The sequence below is a fragment of the Melanostigma gelatinosum genome, assembly GCF_949748355.1.
Source record: "Melanostigma gelatinosum genome assembly, chromosome: 2".
NCBI lineage: Eukaryota > Metazoa > Chordata > Actinopteri > Perciformes > Zoarcidae > Melanostigma > Melanostigma gelatinosum.
This window is the reverse complement of record NC_136635.1, coordinates 8,415,709-8,432,511: the sequence shown is the minus strand read 5'-3', so window position 1 is coordinate 8,432,511 and position 16,803 is coordinate 8,415,709. Positions and strand designations below refer to the sequence as shown.

At 42.4% G+C, this 16,803-nt stretch overlaps 1 protein-coding gene across 3 annotated transcripts in view; it reads left to right on the top strand.

Moving 5' to 3' along the window:
• LOC306788798 (talin-2) overlaps nucleotides 1-16,803 on the top strand; it is an 85,730-nt gene that overhangs the window by 35,857 nt on the left and 33,070 nt on the right. For all 3 annotated transcript variants that reach the window (XM_079284458.1, XM_079284456.1, XM_079284457.1), the window contains exons 3-17: nucleotides 4,104-4,263; nucleotides 4,757-4,854; nucleotides 6,044-6,173; nucleotides 6,501-6,653; nucleotides 7,180-7,322; nucleotides 7,587-7,714; nucleotides 7,907-7,970; nucleotides 8,111-8,215; nucleotides 11,061-11,216; nucleotides 11,977-12,078; nucleotides 12,602-12,678; nucleotides 14,446-14,626; nucleotides 15,033-15,146; nucleotides 15,390-15,498; nucleotides 16,233-16,441. In XM_079284458.1, the coding sequence (XP_079140584.1) occupies nucleotides 4,128-4,263; nucleotides 4,757-4,854; nucleotides 6,044-6,173; nucleotides 6,501-6,653; nucleotides 7,180-7,322; nucleotides 7,587-7,714; nucleotides 7,907-7,970; nucleotides 8,111-8,215; nucleotides 11,061-11,216; nucleotides 11,977-12,078; nucleotides 12,602-12,678; nucleotides 14,446-14,626; nucleotides 15,033-15,146; nucleotides 15,390-15,498; nucleotides 16,233-16,441 (1,905 nt within the window). In that variant the 5' untranslated portion in view covers nucleotides 4,104-4,127. The remainder of the gene's footprint in view (nucleotides 1-4,103; nucleotides 4,264-4,756; nucleotides 4,855-6,043; nucleotides 6,174-6,500; nucleotides 6,654-7,179; nucleotides 7,323-7,586; nucleotides 7,715-7,906; nucleotides 7,971-8,110; nucleotides 8,216-11,060; nucleotides 11,217-11,976; nucleotides 12,079-12,601; nucleotides 12,679-14,445; nucleotides 14,627-15,032; nucleotides 15,147-15,389; nucleotides 15,499-16,232; nucleotides 16,442-16,803) is intronic.

Here is a 16,803-nt window from a genome sequence, read left to right as displayed (position 1 = left end):
CTTTTTGTTACTATTAAAAGATAGGAAAAAGGTCTTCAGTGTATATCATTTATATATCTATTTTGGTGTTCACAGGAAAGGTGATTTACAGAGAGCAGATACTATACGTATGTTGCTCAGACAGAATCAGAAAAGCTAATCAGTGTGAAACCAAAGAAAGCAGATGGACTAATTACGGTGCCTGTGTTAGCCCAGTTTGGCAGTTTTGGCCCTGGTGTCAAAACTAGGCAACCGACATGCTCTGGACGAATATTTGATATGTTCCCTGGTCCAGAACTCCCCCAGGATTGGCCTGTTTCACTTGTGGGCTGTTCTATTATTGGATTAGAGGCCATGTTACTGTAATAGGGCATTCCCAGCAGGCGCTGCTCTACCTCATTGATCTATTGAACAATAGCTACACGTTGCACTGCTCTGCCTCATTTTCCTTTTTATCTCACGAGCTGTTGTCTGACTCCAATATCTGTGATTGCACAGGGGCGAAGTGTAACCGTCTTCTTTCTCACTCTTTGGTGTTCTCCGTGTGCTGCCTCTGTCCTCCTCTGGTGTGATGTCTGTATTTACTGTCAAAGCACAGGCCCAGCCCCAAAACTACAATGCTTAACACAAACTATACCTGAGGCTCACATTGTTTGAAATCTGTCAACACTTCCGCTCCAGTAGAATGGGGCTTCAGCCTCAAACTGACGCAAAGGAACAGTCTTTTTAGGTCCTCTAGATTCTTGATGGACGACAGAGAGCGCTGTTAACCTTCTCAAGTAAGGCCCAGTCGAACCTTCATTGAAAATGGTGGAATATCTCAATCCTTTCCAATGAATATTGCGATCTGCTTGTCTGGCCTTTTCCAAAATGACACATCCAGGGTACTCCCCTTCTGCCCCAGGCCGCTCTGTTGTATCACTTTTCCACCACAATGTCTTTGGCAGGTAGATGTACATCTCCAGTGTAGGCCTTTTGTTGTGGGATCAATATGATACAAGGCTAAAAAGCACCTTCAGGGCACGGCGGCTTGAATGCAGCCGACTCCTTTCATGATGGCCATCAGGGCTTTTATTAGGTCCGTAACGATTTGTGTGTTCATGCCGAACCGTCACGGTACAGGGTCACGGCCTGGTGCACACAGAATAATACACGGTATGCAGATTAAAGTTCTACAAGTGCGAGTACCGCTGTTGGCAACATACGCTGAGGTAAGCAGGACTACAGCCATGCTAGCAGCTCTGTGAGGCTGTACTTGGGCACAGTAGTGCTTCGATGTCATGATGTCCCGATGCAACCATGCTCACAAGCATGTTGATGATGCTCATTATGTTCAGTTTAGCATGTTAGCATGCGGAGTTTAGTTAATTGTCACATAACACAAAGTATATCGGAGGCTGACAAGAACGTCAATACGGTTTGCAGGTATTTATTCATAAATCAAAGTATTGAAAAGTTGAAATTTTGACTGGATGATGCCGCTAGATGAAAAGTCTGTGGATCAATGTTACAATTCATTCTCTGGTGAATAGCATGGCGTTTGCTCAGTTGTCGTCATGTGACCCAAATGATGAATGTATGTTGTATGAAGTCTGGACACCATGCATCATCGTATATTCCTGAAAATCCCTCTAAATTATTTAGCAGAAGGCCAGTCCACTATGATTTAATTGGCCCTGAATGAGCTCCGGCTGTCAGTGGGGTAAACCACGTGAAGAATGTTGCTTACAGCAGAGTGGTGCTGTTGCATATTCTTTGTTATGTGAGCCTGCAGTAGATCAAAGGCGTGTAGGTGTAACTGGTGCGGTTTGGTTTAAAGTCAGGAGGGGGAGAGACGCTTTGTGCTTATGTGTGAGTGCACAGCGTATTAATGATTATAGATTTGTGTTGAGTGTGTGTGTGTGTTGTTTTCCCATGCATTGGTGGTTCAGTGTGCAAGGTCAGCGGGTCCTTTTTCTCTTCTCAGAGGGATTACTTTAGTTGAATTCTTCAATTTTAGACGTTACAATTGCATTGATTTCTTCTATGGATGATGACTGCAAAAGGTTCTTGATGTTGTTCAGGATATCACTGCTCCTCTCTTGTTTGGCATTTATAGTAATGATGATTGCAAATTTATTCATACAGCACATTTCATTACGTCTGAAATTGAAAGTGCTTTAGATTAAAGGACAAAATGTAAGACGGGAGATATAAGCATAAAATCATATCAGCATAATCAACATAAATCGAACAGGTATGCGAGTGAAGTAGATGGATTAAGCTGCAGACTGACGGCGCCCTGGTGAATGGGCCGGGCCGTGCAGTCAGATACAGCAGGCAGGTAAATAAAGCATATAGGCAAACAGATGGTTAACTCTTATGGCAACTTATTAGATGTGTAGTTGTGCTATTGCCACAGTTGGCTTCGAGACACTGCGTGTCAACATTGTGTGCCAGACAAACGCCTTCACTTCTGTATGTGAACACATCTCACGTAGGAACCAGATTGTGAACGTCTGAGTCAGGGTCAGGAGCTGGCAGAGCAGATGAGGGTCTGCCTGTGTACTTCAGCCATGGCCCGGACTGACCCCTCACCTTTGACCCCACACAGAGGGGCCTTGTGTTCCCATCTATTCCAGACAGGAGGGGCTCTGTTAGGGGTGTCAGGCTTTCTTCTTCTTGTTCCTGAATTTAAGCTCTGTCAAGCAGGGTCAAATCATATTTTTTGGCTACTTGGGAGCAACAGAAAGGAGTTGTGAACACAGCGTTGACAAACCACCACTGGTGAACTTGTTGGCAAACGGTTAATTATTTACACATCCAGCAGTTACAGAGAAGCATCATTTATTTGGAGTTGTGTTCACTCTTCTAGCTCCGTTTTTGGTCTCCAAATCGTTGGGGAAATATCTGGCTCGTTAGCTGCTAAATGCTCCTTCTATGTTCACCAGCTTGTTGCTAACTGTATAAAATCTGCCATTTGGTGCAGATTCAGCTGATCATTGTCTTTAAGTTCATCACTACAAGCGACCTCTTTCACGCGGTTGGATGTTTTCACGTCATAATTTGATACATTATTAACATACAAATACAAGATTATAGCATTTGTAAGTATAGTTTTCCATTAATACGCTTGTTGTGATCGGTCTATTTAATGCAGTGAGGCATGGCCATTACGTAACCATGAACAGATGTTGTAGCAAGCTGACAGCTCAACATTCCGTTTATTTTGTTGCCACGTTGTGTTGTTGAGTATACTTCTGTGGTTAGCTTTATGTGTGGTAATAGAATGTGGAGTATGCTAACCGTGTGGGACCAAAACTGACTTTAACTTTAGAAGATGACAAGCTGGAAATTGCTTTGCTGCCTCTGAACGCACATCATCATCTAGAGTCTGGTTGATGTTTCTGTCACTGGAAATGAAATGGATTTCAGAAGTGTAGATTGTGGAGAGTTGTTGTGGGTAGATTTGTTGCTTTGTTTGACCTTTTTTTTTTTTTTTAAAGTCTCTTGCTCAGAATATTCAGTGTCTTTTCTTTGTCTCCAGCAGGGACCAGATGGGCCGTTTTCAAAAAGTGATCAATTTGTTGTCGGCGCTTTTGTTTTATGAAGCATAACAATGGCCTCGCTGTGCACAAATTAGCACTTTCTTCACTTTCATAAAATTCTATTGTTTATGCAAGGGTAACCGTGCAACGGAAATATTTGTGTGTGTGTGTGTGTGTGTGTGTGTGGTATTGCTGCAAAACTAACTATATGAAAGTGCAGATGTGTGAAGAGAATAACTGCTTTAGTTTCTGCTTTTTCTAATGGGGAAAATAAATAAAAAAGATGTTACCCATTTTATCAAGCATAGCAGCGATGCCACACTGGATTAATGTACATTCATACACTATATTCAAATTAGAAAATCACAATTATCCCATTCACAAGAGAAACGTGTATCAGAGTGTGTAGGCACCCTCTCTTTAACAACAGGGAAGTCATTCTCCTCCAGCATCTGGCTCATTCATCACAGTCGATGAGTTTCATCACTGTACTTAAGTTTTGGACCTCCTGGACTTGCAATGAACTCAACCTCTGCTGCTCTGTCCTCCCCCCCCCCCCCCACCCCGCCCCCCTCTGTCCTCCTCATTTTGCTGCAGCCGCCGCCCACACCGCCTGCCAAGATGGTGGTGCTGTCGCTGAAAATCTGCATTCGCCAGTGCAATGTTGTGAAGACGATGCAGTTTGAGCCCTCCACAGCCGTCTATGACGCCTGCAGGATAATCCGAGAGCGGGTCCCCGAGGCTCAGACTGGACAGGGTGAGAGTGATGAACTGACACGAGATGAGGTTCAAACTGGAGATGCCAAGGAATAATGAAAGATGAGGAACAATGTGTTTGCGTTATCATTAGTTACAAGTTTTCAAAGCTAAAAATCTGAATTATTACTATAGTTATTATTCATATAATATATTCCCATTATAATGGAGCGTTATCGCCAAAACTAAGCACTACAGTTCAGAGGAAAATGTACATCATGAATTAATGTAATACTATTGAATGATAAACTAATGCTGGGATCAGGTTACTTGACATTTTGTCTATTTAGGCGACCGTGTTAATGTGACTTTGTCATAGCTTGCCATCTTTCACTACTTCTGTAACGTATACAAGCGATCATAAGGAGGTGGCAGCGTCCGACTTCACTGTTCCACCTGACAGCATCGTCATTCCCATTTGTTGATGGTGGTACAAGCACTTACTTCCATCACAACAGTCTCTAAATTGCTAATGTGTCTCCTCACTGTTCCAGCTTCAGACTATGGCCTGTTTCTGTCTGATGAAGACCACAGAAAAGGCATCTGGCTGGAGTCTGGAAGGACGCTGGACTACTACATGCTCCGTAATGGGGTAAATATATCCACCTGTTTAACCCAACACACGAGGGCTGCCCTGAATATTATTTTTGGGGGCTTGGAAGCTCCAGTGAGAAATATATGACAGTATTCAAAGCTTCGACAGGGGGTTGGACTGTGGGCTGTAGGTTACAGCGTTTGCCTCACCAAAAGCCAAAGACTGGCTCATAATATCGTCTTAGGTCGTAATATGACACAAGTGTTGTCTTTTCCTCGTTTTTATAGGCTGCATTACAGTAAAGAGATGTCATTTTATGAACTGAATGTTTTAGGAATTATGAGGAAATACGATTCCTTATTTCATGTGCTGTTTGGGATTTTTGTTGGGATAATACAAAAAATAACAACACAAAAAGAACCCCACAATGTATTTGAAAACTGATTTGGACGTTGATTACCACGGTCTTATGGCGCACACACACAAACGTTCTTCGTATCTTGTTGTTTTAGTAACCTTTATACTATCCAGATGTTCTAATGGTCGACTGCTAACTGAGATATAGCACAATGTGATTATCTTTATTTGAATAGATCATTGACAAAGTGCTTCATGATGGAGAAACTTAAAACAATATCTCTATAAATTGAAAAATACTTAATTCATCAATTACAAGTGGGACCAAAGACGGTGTACAGTATAATGCATGGCCTCAGCAGTACACAAACAGTGAAGCAGAATGAGAGAATAAAAGCACAGAATGAAATTGGACATTAAGAAAACTATTGAGCACATCAGAGGATGCTTAAGGGACTTTAAAGACGTGCTCCAGCCAGCTGTTGATCCTTTGCTAGTCTTGGAACCCCGCTGCCAACCGCCTGAGCGCTTCTGGTTTGTCGTGTAGTTCTGCCTCTCGGTACATCTCTGGGTTTGGTTTTGCAGCTCTAAATGGTTTCTCTTCTTCAAATCCACCAAAGGCAACCCAGGTAGAAGGCATGACTGTGACCAATTATTCTGAAGCAAATCGCCCCTCATTGTTGTGATTGGAAGGGAGCAGCGAGCTGTGATAGGCAGCCGTTAAATAAGGTTTTCTGGCCTATGTTCTTCCCTCTCTCCATGCAACTTGGATGCATTTGATCATTTTCTCAGCAGGTACTCTCTCTTTCTCTCTCTCTTATATTCAGCTGCTGCATTCCTCTCTCAATTTTTTTTGCTTCTCTTCTGTCTACCTTTTGTCTTTGAGCAGGACATCCTTGAATACAAGAAGAAGCAGAGGCCCCAGAAAATCAAAATGTTGGACGGGGCCGTGAAAACCATCATGGTGGACGACTCCAAAACAGTGGGAGAGCTGCTTGTGACGATATGCAGTAGAATAGGTACAGCGTTTCTGTTGCTCGCCCTTTTCTCCATGCTTTGGGAGTGTGCTGTACAGGTTTCACATTTATTAAAAGTGTTGCTTGCTGTTTAATACATCTAAAGAGTGATGCATTCAAATTCTGTGTCTTCTTAACCCCGTGTATGCAAGGCATGCCGATTGATCGCTCTACCACGAGGACATTTTAATTGCATTTGTTGTACAAGAGCTTTTGCAAACGTATACGAACGTGAATGTAAAACACAAAAGCTTTTAAATGAAACGTGTATCCAAAGGGATTCTGGGAGGTATGGTGGATGATTATTGTTTTTTCCTCTTTTGATTCCAGGCATCACAAACTATGAGGAGTACTCTCTGATCCAGGAGACGGTGGAGGAGAAGAAGGAGGACGGGATGGGTACGCTGAAGAAAGACAGGACGCTGCTGAGAGACGAGAGAAAAATGGAGAAGCTGAAAGCCAAACTGCACACAGACGATGACCGTGAGTTCAGTGGAGTTACAGTTGACCCGGCGGTGTAGCTGATGGCGGCCATTTATTTAGCTGAAAGTGTTATTGTTGGCATTCCCTGATGGGTCGATCCCCGATGGATCTACATTGTGATCAGCCCGGACGCTTTCTCATTCACACCAGTACATTCCACATTGAATTTAGCCTTTTGCCAAAGTGGACTAAAGGATACTTTTAGAAACATGTGGCATTTTGTACTGCAAAAACTAGTTTAAAGAAAATGTATCCTTTATTTGATGTTTTATGTAAAGCTCTTTCAATTGCCTTGATGGTGAAATGTGGCATATACAAACAACGAGCCTTTCTTTTGATATTCTACAGATATCTGTAAATGCTGACTGGCGCCGCTGGAGCACAGCGTTACTGTTCCGCTCATTAGACACGATTTTAGAAAAGCATACACATCATATTCATATCTAGTTTTTTCGATATATATATATATATATATATATATATATAGAAAAAATCTGATCCCCACGGCTGTATTTTGTGTTGTCAGTGAACTGGCTGGACCACAGCAGAACGTTCAGAGAGCAGGGGGTGGACGAGAACGAGACCCTCCTGCTCAGACGCAAGTTCTTCTACTCCGACCAGAACGTGGACTCCCGAGACCCCGTCCAACTCAATCTTCTTTATGTGCAGGTCTGACCCTCACTCTAGCAGGTTTACCGCCAGAGGAGAATGTAACTACAACCCAGGAGAAATACAGTACCATCCATTTCTCCATCATCACCTAATGGTGACACGTAGCTACCGAAATGTGCAGTGACGGATATCTGAATATTAAAGAAGTGTGTGTGATAATAACCAGATACAGATACTTGACTCAAAGCGCTAAAATAAGGCTTACTCAGTTCAGTTTGTTTGAACTTTTACCCAATCAATGAAAACATTTCTTTCCTTCAGGCTCGAGACGACATCCTAAACGGTTCTCACCCCGTATCATTTGACAAGGCTTGCGAGTTCGGAGGCATTCAGGCCCACATCCAGTTTGGACCTCACATAGAACATAAACACAAACCTGGATTCTTAGAGTAAGTGTCTATCCCACATGTTTATCCATACGGGATAATTTGGCATTTTAAAGAAAATATATATTTTTATTTGCAAAATATTCAAACTCATTTGATTTGAAAAGTCGACCTTTCACCAAACATTTGTATTCTTATTATGAATTATTTTTTTGTATGAATTTCATCTTCTACTGTGTTTCTTTTCCATCCTAGCGTGAAGGAGTTTTTACCCAAAGAATACATCAAGCAAAGAGGAGCTGAGAAGAAAATATTCCAGGTGTGGTCCTGTTTTTTAAAAATGCGCACATTGATTTTTGCATTCAACACATTTGACAATTGTGCAACTATTGTTCAGATGCTGAATACATGTATATTATATATATATATTACATAATACATGTATATTCCAACCTACAGGATCACAAAGACTGTGGAGAAATGACAGAGATTGAAGCAAAAGTGAAATATGTCAAACTGGCAAGGTCTCTTAGGACGTACGGCGTCTCCTTCTTCCTGGTCAAGGTGAGTTGTAACACATAATGTTTATTTCTAGGACTTTCTAGGTTTATTCAGTTTATTCACTGAAAAGATCCTCTAGCCTGAAGTTCTTTTATCCTGTTTCAAAAAAAAAAAGAAAAAAGTGATGATCTAAAAAGGGGGAAGCAGCTTTGGAAGTGGTTGAAATGTAGTCGGAGCCTTTTATGTCCCGAGTGTGAAATCTGTTCTCTGGGTTTGCTGTTAACTGGATAAAAAGGTTGAAGGCAGAACCCAGCAGGTGGGAGAATTGTCCGTGTCCACCTGAACTTTCAAAGCTTCTCATGCCGCCCAAACCAATAGGGAAAATGCCTTACTCAAATAAATATAGAAACAAATATAGACACATTTTTAATGATTTGAAAGTATTTTCAAATCAAAGTATTTTCTAAAGTGGGTTAAACTCATATCCATTGTTTGTACATAGCTGTTCTGACCAAATTGTTAAAAAGGAACCGTATGGTATTTGCATGCCATAAATGATCCCTCATACATCTTATACATCTCTTCGCTGTCCTTACTCATTCACTCACACACACACACACACATACAAATACACTCCGGTTGAACCTCGTCTGCGGGGAGTTCAGCGTGCTGCTGGAAGGAAACCAAATGATGTCTGTGCAGCCGAGTGTGCCACTAAGGATTATTTCAGAGCAAGTGGGAAGGAAGTGGGGTGAATGAGGGAGAAGGGGGAGACATTGCACAGGCAAACCTGGGCCACTTACTCAACCAAATAAGTCCAACTGCCAGGGAGATGCCTGCCGAAACGAGCAATTTGCAGATTTATTTTCTTCCTGCAAACTTCCCTGTCTGCGTCAAAAAATTGCTTTCCAATTGTCACCTGTTCTGACTTCATCCCTGAGCTCTCGTAGAAAATGAGAAAATTTCTGGCAATTGCTTTGGGAAAAAAAAAAGGTCTCTTGTGCTGCTGTTACTGACTCTCTGCCAGACAGTTCCTGGCTTTTCATCAGTAGCTTTCAGCACCAGGGGATAAGAGTAGAGATGAAGTATAAAAAAACCCCACAAACTTTCTATTTGGTTGGAGCTCACCTCATCAAATCCTCATTTTCAGAAGCTCACACATTCCACCGTCCTGCAAGTCCACACTGTGCTTTGCCTTTTATTCCTATTAAGAGTAAAAACCCACAAATCCTAAACCGTGTCCTACCTCCTGGCTTTGGATCTGTGTTCCCCTTGATCCGTTTCACATCTTATCTGCTCACCTTTTGCCGTTTCCGTCAATCTTGAGTGTAGTCCAGTGGAGCAGAAACATCTTAAAAATAACACCTGGAAGAAATGCAGCCTATAGTACCTACCCCATAACCCCTGGAGGCCCCAGAGGGTTTACAGGCCCTCCAGGACTTTTTACACAACTCACCTCTTTGCCCTCACGTCTCAGTCCATCGCGGTCTGTCCATCTGCTCACCGACTGCAGCTCCTGGAGAAACACGTTCTCTTTCCATGCAAGGGAAAGGGAAATAAGTCCGCTGTTCTGCCGGCTCAGAGAGCGACTGACGTATGACATTAGAGGTTTAGTGAATACAGGGGGAGGCTGAGAGTTTTTGACAGGCAGCTAAAGACATGATTAAGACATAATGCGTTAATTACTAAGTGGGGAAAGTTCTTATTTTTTCTTCTTTTAACTGGTTAGACGCAAGTTCTTCTACTCCGACCAGAACCCATCTTGGCAGATCAGTCTGACAGCAGAATTAGAGTTTCAAGCTGCAAGCCTATCAATTTAAATTGGCTTGAACTGTTAATCTGTCCTCGAAACGCCTTTTTATTCAGGTAATACCCTCAGCCGGCCCGCGGAAATGCAAATGAGTTGTTTGCTGAAGGGAATAAAAGTGACATTTAAAATGGTTGGTTTGCATCATGGGCGTTGGTGTGTCTTGTTGGGTTTTATTAATTCTACTTTTATTGATGCAACGTCGTCCAGAGAGAGGGAAGTCTTGTGCGCAAAGTGTATAAGGCGATGAAAGTCAGAGCTTTACATGTTGCAGTTTCAAATACAGACGAGATGAGAAACTGACATTAGCCTCAGTTGAAACATGTGGATGTAAGGGAGCTCTGCATATGTCGCCGGCAGTCCAGCTGAGAGTACTTGTGTCACTATGGTGGGTAAAGATGGTCCTACTACTACTGCAGGAAGTGTGACAGTATATGGGCTAATTCACCAGTACTAGTATTAATGTCAGTATCGGCACTCATAGAGGCCTGTCGTTCATTGTCAGAGGTGTGTGTGTGTGTGTGTGTGTGTGTTAGCAATGCTGTAAAAAAATGTAATATATAATGGAATGCAAAGTGTGGATTAAAAGCTTATGGATACTCAAAATCTCTTAAAAATGAAAGCAAGGAAAAAATAAATATTGTTTACTTCATCTAAAACGAGCAAGTGTTTAGTTTTTTTTCTTTTCTTTTTTTTGCAATGGCAATTCAGAAAAGTCCAGTCGTGAGATCTTGTCAAACTGTTTGATTGACAAAAGTACAAAAAAAAGAAAATACAAAAGTTTCCTTAAAAAAGCAGATCTCTTTTAACTGACAAGAAAAGGCAACTCACTTGTGTTTGAGTGTACACAGCGCTTTGTTAAACTCATCAGTTACTCAACTCTGTGTGAGAGAAACGATCACATCTCTAACCAAAGCTGAAGATGGTTATTTGACACCATGTTGGCGCTCGATACCGCTTCATGTCTGTGAGCAGCCGTCCCTCGACGACGTGTCGGCAGTCATCCAACAATGGTTGCAAAATGATGTAACTGTCAAGAGATTTGTTTCAGTGTCTTAAACATTTGGAAGGATTTGAAAACAAGATGGTGTTTTCTTCCAGGAAAAGATGAAGAGTAAGAACAAGCTGGTGCCGCGGCTCCTCGGGATCACCAAAGAGTCCGTGTTGAGAGTGGAGGAGAAGACCAAAGACGTGGTTCAGGAGTGGCCACTCACCACTGTGAAGAGGTGGGCAGCGTCACCCAAGAGCTTCACCCTGGTAAGACACGCATACAAACAAACCCACAACATCCTCCTGGACTCATCCACACGGAGCATAAATCCCATGTAGTAAATAAGAAGGACAGGCTCACTGAACCCAACTGTTCACTGCAGTGGCCATAAAACAATCACTTGTCGTGCTCAGTCTGCCTGTCCTTTCATTCCCTCGCGCACTTCACTTATTGAACCGACTCTTTTGTCTTCCCTGTCAATATCCCTCCTTTGTGTCCGCACCCGGAGTCAATGAGCAATTTTGATTTAATCTGGCAGATGAACTGTCTCTGTGACATGAACACACACTCTCTCGTTGCTGTTAATTCAGCAGAGTGTTTTGTGGTTTAGGCTGTGTGTTTTTGTGACACTAGAATTCAAAATGGATTTGATTTGTCGTTCACACGTTGAAGGAGTCACAGATTCCGAGCCGTCGTGAATTAGACGGGGTCGCCACAGTGGTTGAAAGTGTGCCCATAAGAGGTGGAAAGATTTTTACTCATAAACGTCTTCCAGATTTATTTCTTCTGCTCGATTTCCCGACATGACATTTGCTCCAACATGCCTCCTGGGTTAATCCCACTCTCTGTATGTTGCAATCAGTTTGATGTCACCAAACACAATGTGTAGTATTTATCTGCAACTCGCTGGCTACATGGATTCACTTTAATCTACGCACTACAGTGGTTACTTTCCCTGCTGCCCCGTATAAAATGCATGTTTAAAATGAGACTAAATTGTGTGTGTGTGTGTGTGTGTGTGTGTAGGACTTTGGGGAGTACCAGGAGAGCTATTACTCGGTGCAGACCACCGAAGGGGAACAGATCTCTCAGCTCATTGCCGGTTACATCGATATCATCCTCAAAAAGGTGAGACACTTATCTCTGGAGACACCGATGAGTCATTTTGAATCGAGGAAGTGTCAGATCTGTTGATGCGTGATGTGTTCAGGCTTCTGTGTCGTACAGTTAAATACACAGAAATACAGCATAGCTGGGCTCATGTGGCGAAGGCACACTTGAAAGAACTCTAATCCCCGTCTCCAGTCTCTCTTTCCTTAGATAAGAAGGTTGACACAAATTGTGAGTTTCTTCGCCTAATGCCTTCAATATACTGAAAAGATATCTCTGCGCACCTGTCGAAAGGGTAGCACTACTTGAATAAGCACTGGCGCACTGCTTTGCTTTTATCTGGTTTATTTCATCTGACATTTAAGTTTAAATGACTTTTATCTGGTGTTTCCAAAGCCTAAAAATTTATATAAATGTGTCAATCTTTTTTTTTTTAATGTTACGCTAAACCTGACATTGAAGATGGCCTCGGGATTACTTTTTGAAAATCACTGAGCTCCTTTTGAAACTAAAATGAAGTTTACTTTTCTCTCTGCTGCAGAAGCAAAGCAAGGACCGCTTTGGATTAGAAGGCGATGAGGAGTCGACCATGCTCGAGGAATCTGTGTCCCCGAAAAAGTAAGTCAATTAGTAATAACTAGTAAGTGTTTAGGATTTCTTTTTTTTTATATCCACAGTTAATATGAGTCTGTAGAATCAGCAACTCTTGGATGAATTGCCATTCATTGTCTAAACATTTGTGTTCTCCAAGGAATAATAACTCATTTTGTCCAATGTTTTGGTTCATGACCTGCAAAACTATACATTCATTTCAACACGTATCTACTGTGTTAAGGGCTAACTAGCAAATACTAGCATGCTAACCCACTAAACTGAGATGATAAACATTATAACGGCTAGAAATCTGCATTTTACTTTGTTATTGTAAGCATATTAGCATGCAAACGCTAGCATTTAGCTCAAAGCAACAATGTGCCGAAACACAGCCTCAGAGAGCTGCTGCTACTTGTAAAGACGAAGCTTTACAGAAGCAAGAAAATGGAAATAAAGCTGATTCACACAAAGCTTGTAGTTGTATGGACTAATCCTTACAGTAGTTCCCATGTGATCTCATTACCTCCAGTGGTTTTATAGTCCAGTATAAGCTGAGGTATGATAATGGTTTGTCCATGAACTCAATTTATTATTGCATAGTTGTTGCATATTCTATCAAAACACAATATTAGTCTGGGTGCTTTTTCAATTTCCTTCTCACCACGGCCCTCGACCACAGACCACGCATCCGTCTTCCAGGACCTCATTTCACCACACGAGCGCCTCCTCAGCTGGACTTTTATCCCGAGAGATAATCGTGATGTGAGGAAATGTTGCAGCACTGGACGAGCGAAGGCCCGATCTGAGCATTTCCTGACTAGATGTGTATGAGCTCATTTATTCACAGTGGACTCTCAATGCGTGCCTGAAGCCCCTTTTCCTGTCTAGCCTCAATTGATATTGCGTTCCTGCTTCAAACTGAGAATTTGCTGCAATTGTTATGGTATTTTTTCTACTTTTTTTTTTTTTTAAACCTGGGATTGTGCGCAGGGCCGAAGGCAAAAGTCTTTAATACTGCAAACGTGTAGCGAGTCAAACTCTATAGAAGGCCCGATATGAGGAAAAACAAAACAAAGCTTTGTCTTCCAGAAAAACACATCAGTGGAAAGACTCTGCAGCATCGGTCTGCTTTGTATAAGCGCCACACTGTCACAAACAAACACAACCTCATTGCTTGGTGTTTAATCTCTCCAATGAACACACTCACACACATAGCGAAAACTAGAAACATGCTCTTGTTTTCTCTTCTTTTTAGCGGCTTTTTTCCCTTTTTGTGTTCTTGTTGGAGTAAGTATTTGCTATTTTTAGTTTTTGCTTGGTTATCGAAATGGGCTCTATTTACATGGCCATAGAAAGACAAGTGGAATACAATAGCATGGTACACTCCTGACCTTGTATTGTGCTTTGCTCTCTGTTAAGGATGTCAGTGCCTTAGCGAAGCATGCATGCATGATGCAAAGGTGAGAAGAGAGGTGCAAACGGATAAGAGTGTCATTCAAATAAGGTCTGTGATGTTCAGCTGAAAATAGACATGAATAAGGACCAGGTCAGTTTTCACCAAAACAAAATATTAATGATTCTGCCAATACTGCCGTACAAAGACACAGAGCAGTAACTTAAGGCAGGTAGGCAAAACCGAAACGGATGAACAGTACATTTAATTAAATGATGTTAATATTTGCTTTGGACAAGCTTAGGAATGTAGAAGAAAACCCCAGGTGTTTTAAAGACAAGTGATCATCCCTTAACATTGCTAGATTTTGCATTAACGTCCTGTTTTTGTGCCTGCAGGTCCACCATCCTTCAGCAGCAGTTTAATCGCGTGGGTCGGGTGGAGCATGGCTCGGTGGCACTGCCGGGGGTGATCCGCTCCGGCTCCATTGGCACAGAGTCGCTCAGCATGGGCACCATGCCATCTGCTCAGCAGCAGATCACAATGGGTCAGATGCACCGTGGACACATGCCACCTCTTGTAAGAACAGATCAGTCTGATGTTTGTGACGTTTTCACCCACAGATGAAGTCCTTTTTTAAAGGTGTACGCCACTCAAGTGGGTTTGTTTTAGGTGGCACAACTAAACGGGTGTATCATCATTTGTTATAATTTGGTAAATTAACATGCAAACAATTAGATTCACAAGGGGGGCAATCATCTTCCCTCAGCACGGCTTCTTGAAACATCCCAATAGGCTGAATTCTGTGAGAAATGAACCGGTCTTGTCTACCTTATGAAATAAGGTTATTTTATTATATTGTATGTAGTGTGCATTTTCCATACCCAATATTTTATTTTATTGTGTAACCCTGTTTGCTGCTGCCACAGACACATTTCCCCTTGGGGATGAATAAAGTACATTTCTATTCTATTCTTATGTGTAGAGTTCAGCCCAGCAGGCTCTGATGGGAACCATCAACACCAGTATGCAAGCTGTGCAGAAAGCCCAGATTGACCTCGGGGAGGTCGACAACCTGCCCCCACTGGGACAAGACATGGTACTGTACAGGGCACATACATGTGCCTACAGTTAAAAAGAAACCCGAGATACTCATTCTCCATACACATAGCATGGTAATATATCACTTTGCATGCTTTCAGTGAAACAGCCGTAAAACAAAAGCATAGTGACAGACGATGAGGAATAATTGTTCTGTCTGCAGACTGACGGCCATGTTTAGGTGCATGTTATGCGTATTAATGGCGTTTGGTGTGGTCTCTCTCTCTCTCTGTGTACCTAGGCATCCAAGGTGTGGATCCAGAACAAGATGGATGAGTCGAAACATGAGATCCACTCCCAGGTCGACGCCATCACTGCAGGAACAGCCTCGGTTGTCAACCTCACAGCTGGTCAGTGGCACTGGCATGACTCAGCAGATTGTGCTCTGTTTTGTCTGCTACCAAGGCTTTGCTTTACTGCAATTCCCTGGATATTAAATGTCAATGTGTTGATACTAGGCCGCATTATATATCTGACACATTGTGGGATTTTCTTTTTTTTTTTCTTTTCTTAGAGGCTTGTCAGGAATGCTTAATGAAACCAGTGAAAGTGTTAAGACGCGCCCACAGTTTTACAAGTACATTTTAGGGGTGCTATTTTCTGCAGAGCTCAAATAGTCTGGCCAATTAGTGACTTTAAGGCCGATCCCTTCCATCTGTCTGGTGTTCATTAACATCATTGTAGATCCTGTGTAAAGTCTAATATCCCCCATATCCTGCTGTGGTTTGGTTTAATAAGGCCTGGTGAAGGTGTGTAATGGCTCTGAGCTATTCCCGGTTGAAATTGGTGGATTGGTTGTTGTCTTTTCATTTGATCTGTGCTTTAGAGTGACAGCAATGTGTCCCTCATTTCTGTCCTTTCTTTGCTCAACTAGATTTATGTGTTTCTGCAGTCTCTAATCTCAGTTAAAGACATGCATTCTGCCTCTTGGGTCGGCAATAGTCTGTGAATCTTAAGAAGACCCACTGCAGAGCGGTTCCATTTCTCTCTGTTTGGGTCTGGACAAGCTCAGTTTTATTCACTTCTCTCGGACTCTATTTATCTTGATGGCCCTTATTAATCCGTCCTCTCGCTCCGTACTCAGGCGATCCGACTGACACGGACTACACCGCCGTGGGCTGCGCCATCACCACCATCTCCTCCAACCTGACAGAAATGTCAAAGGGTGTGAAGCTGCTGGCTGCACTGATGGAGGACGACGTGGGCGGAGGGAACGACCTGATGAGGGCCGCCAGGACACTTGCAGGGGCCGTGTCGGACCTGCTGAAGGCTGTGGAGCCGGCTTCTGGAGAGGTGAGCTCAGGAACCCCAGACCATGAGATAATGATGCCATGAACATTATCAGTCTATTTTTATACCGTACATTTTAGTGTTGTCTAAGTATTACCATATTGTCTGTTTCTCTTCATTTTGCTTCTGAAATTGGCCGTTAAAGATTTTCTTCCTTTCCAACATGGCAAATAGAGTCTGAAGGACAGAATGGGAGATGTTAGTGTAGACATTGAAATGTGAAAGGAAGAAAAAACATATTGAGGCCAAACCAAATGGAGAAGGAGGAGGACACTCTGATGGAAGGGCAGATAAAAAGAGAAGAAGAACGTGTGAAAGTAAAGTCTGACTCTGGATTTTAGCCAAGCAAACTTTTCACTCTTGTG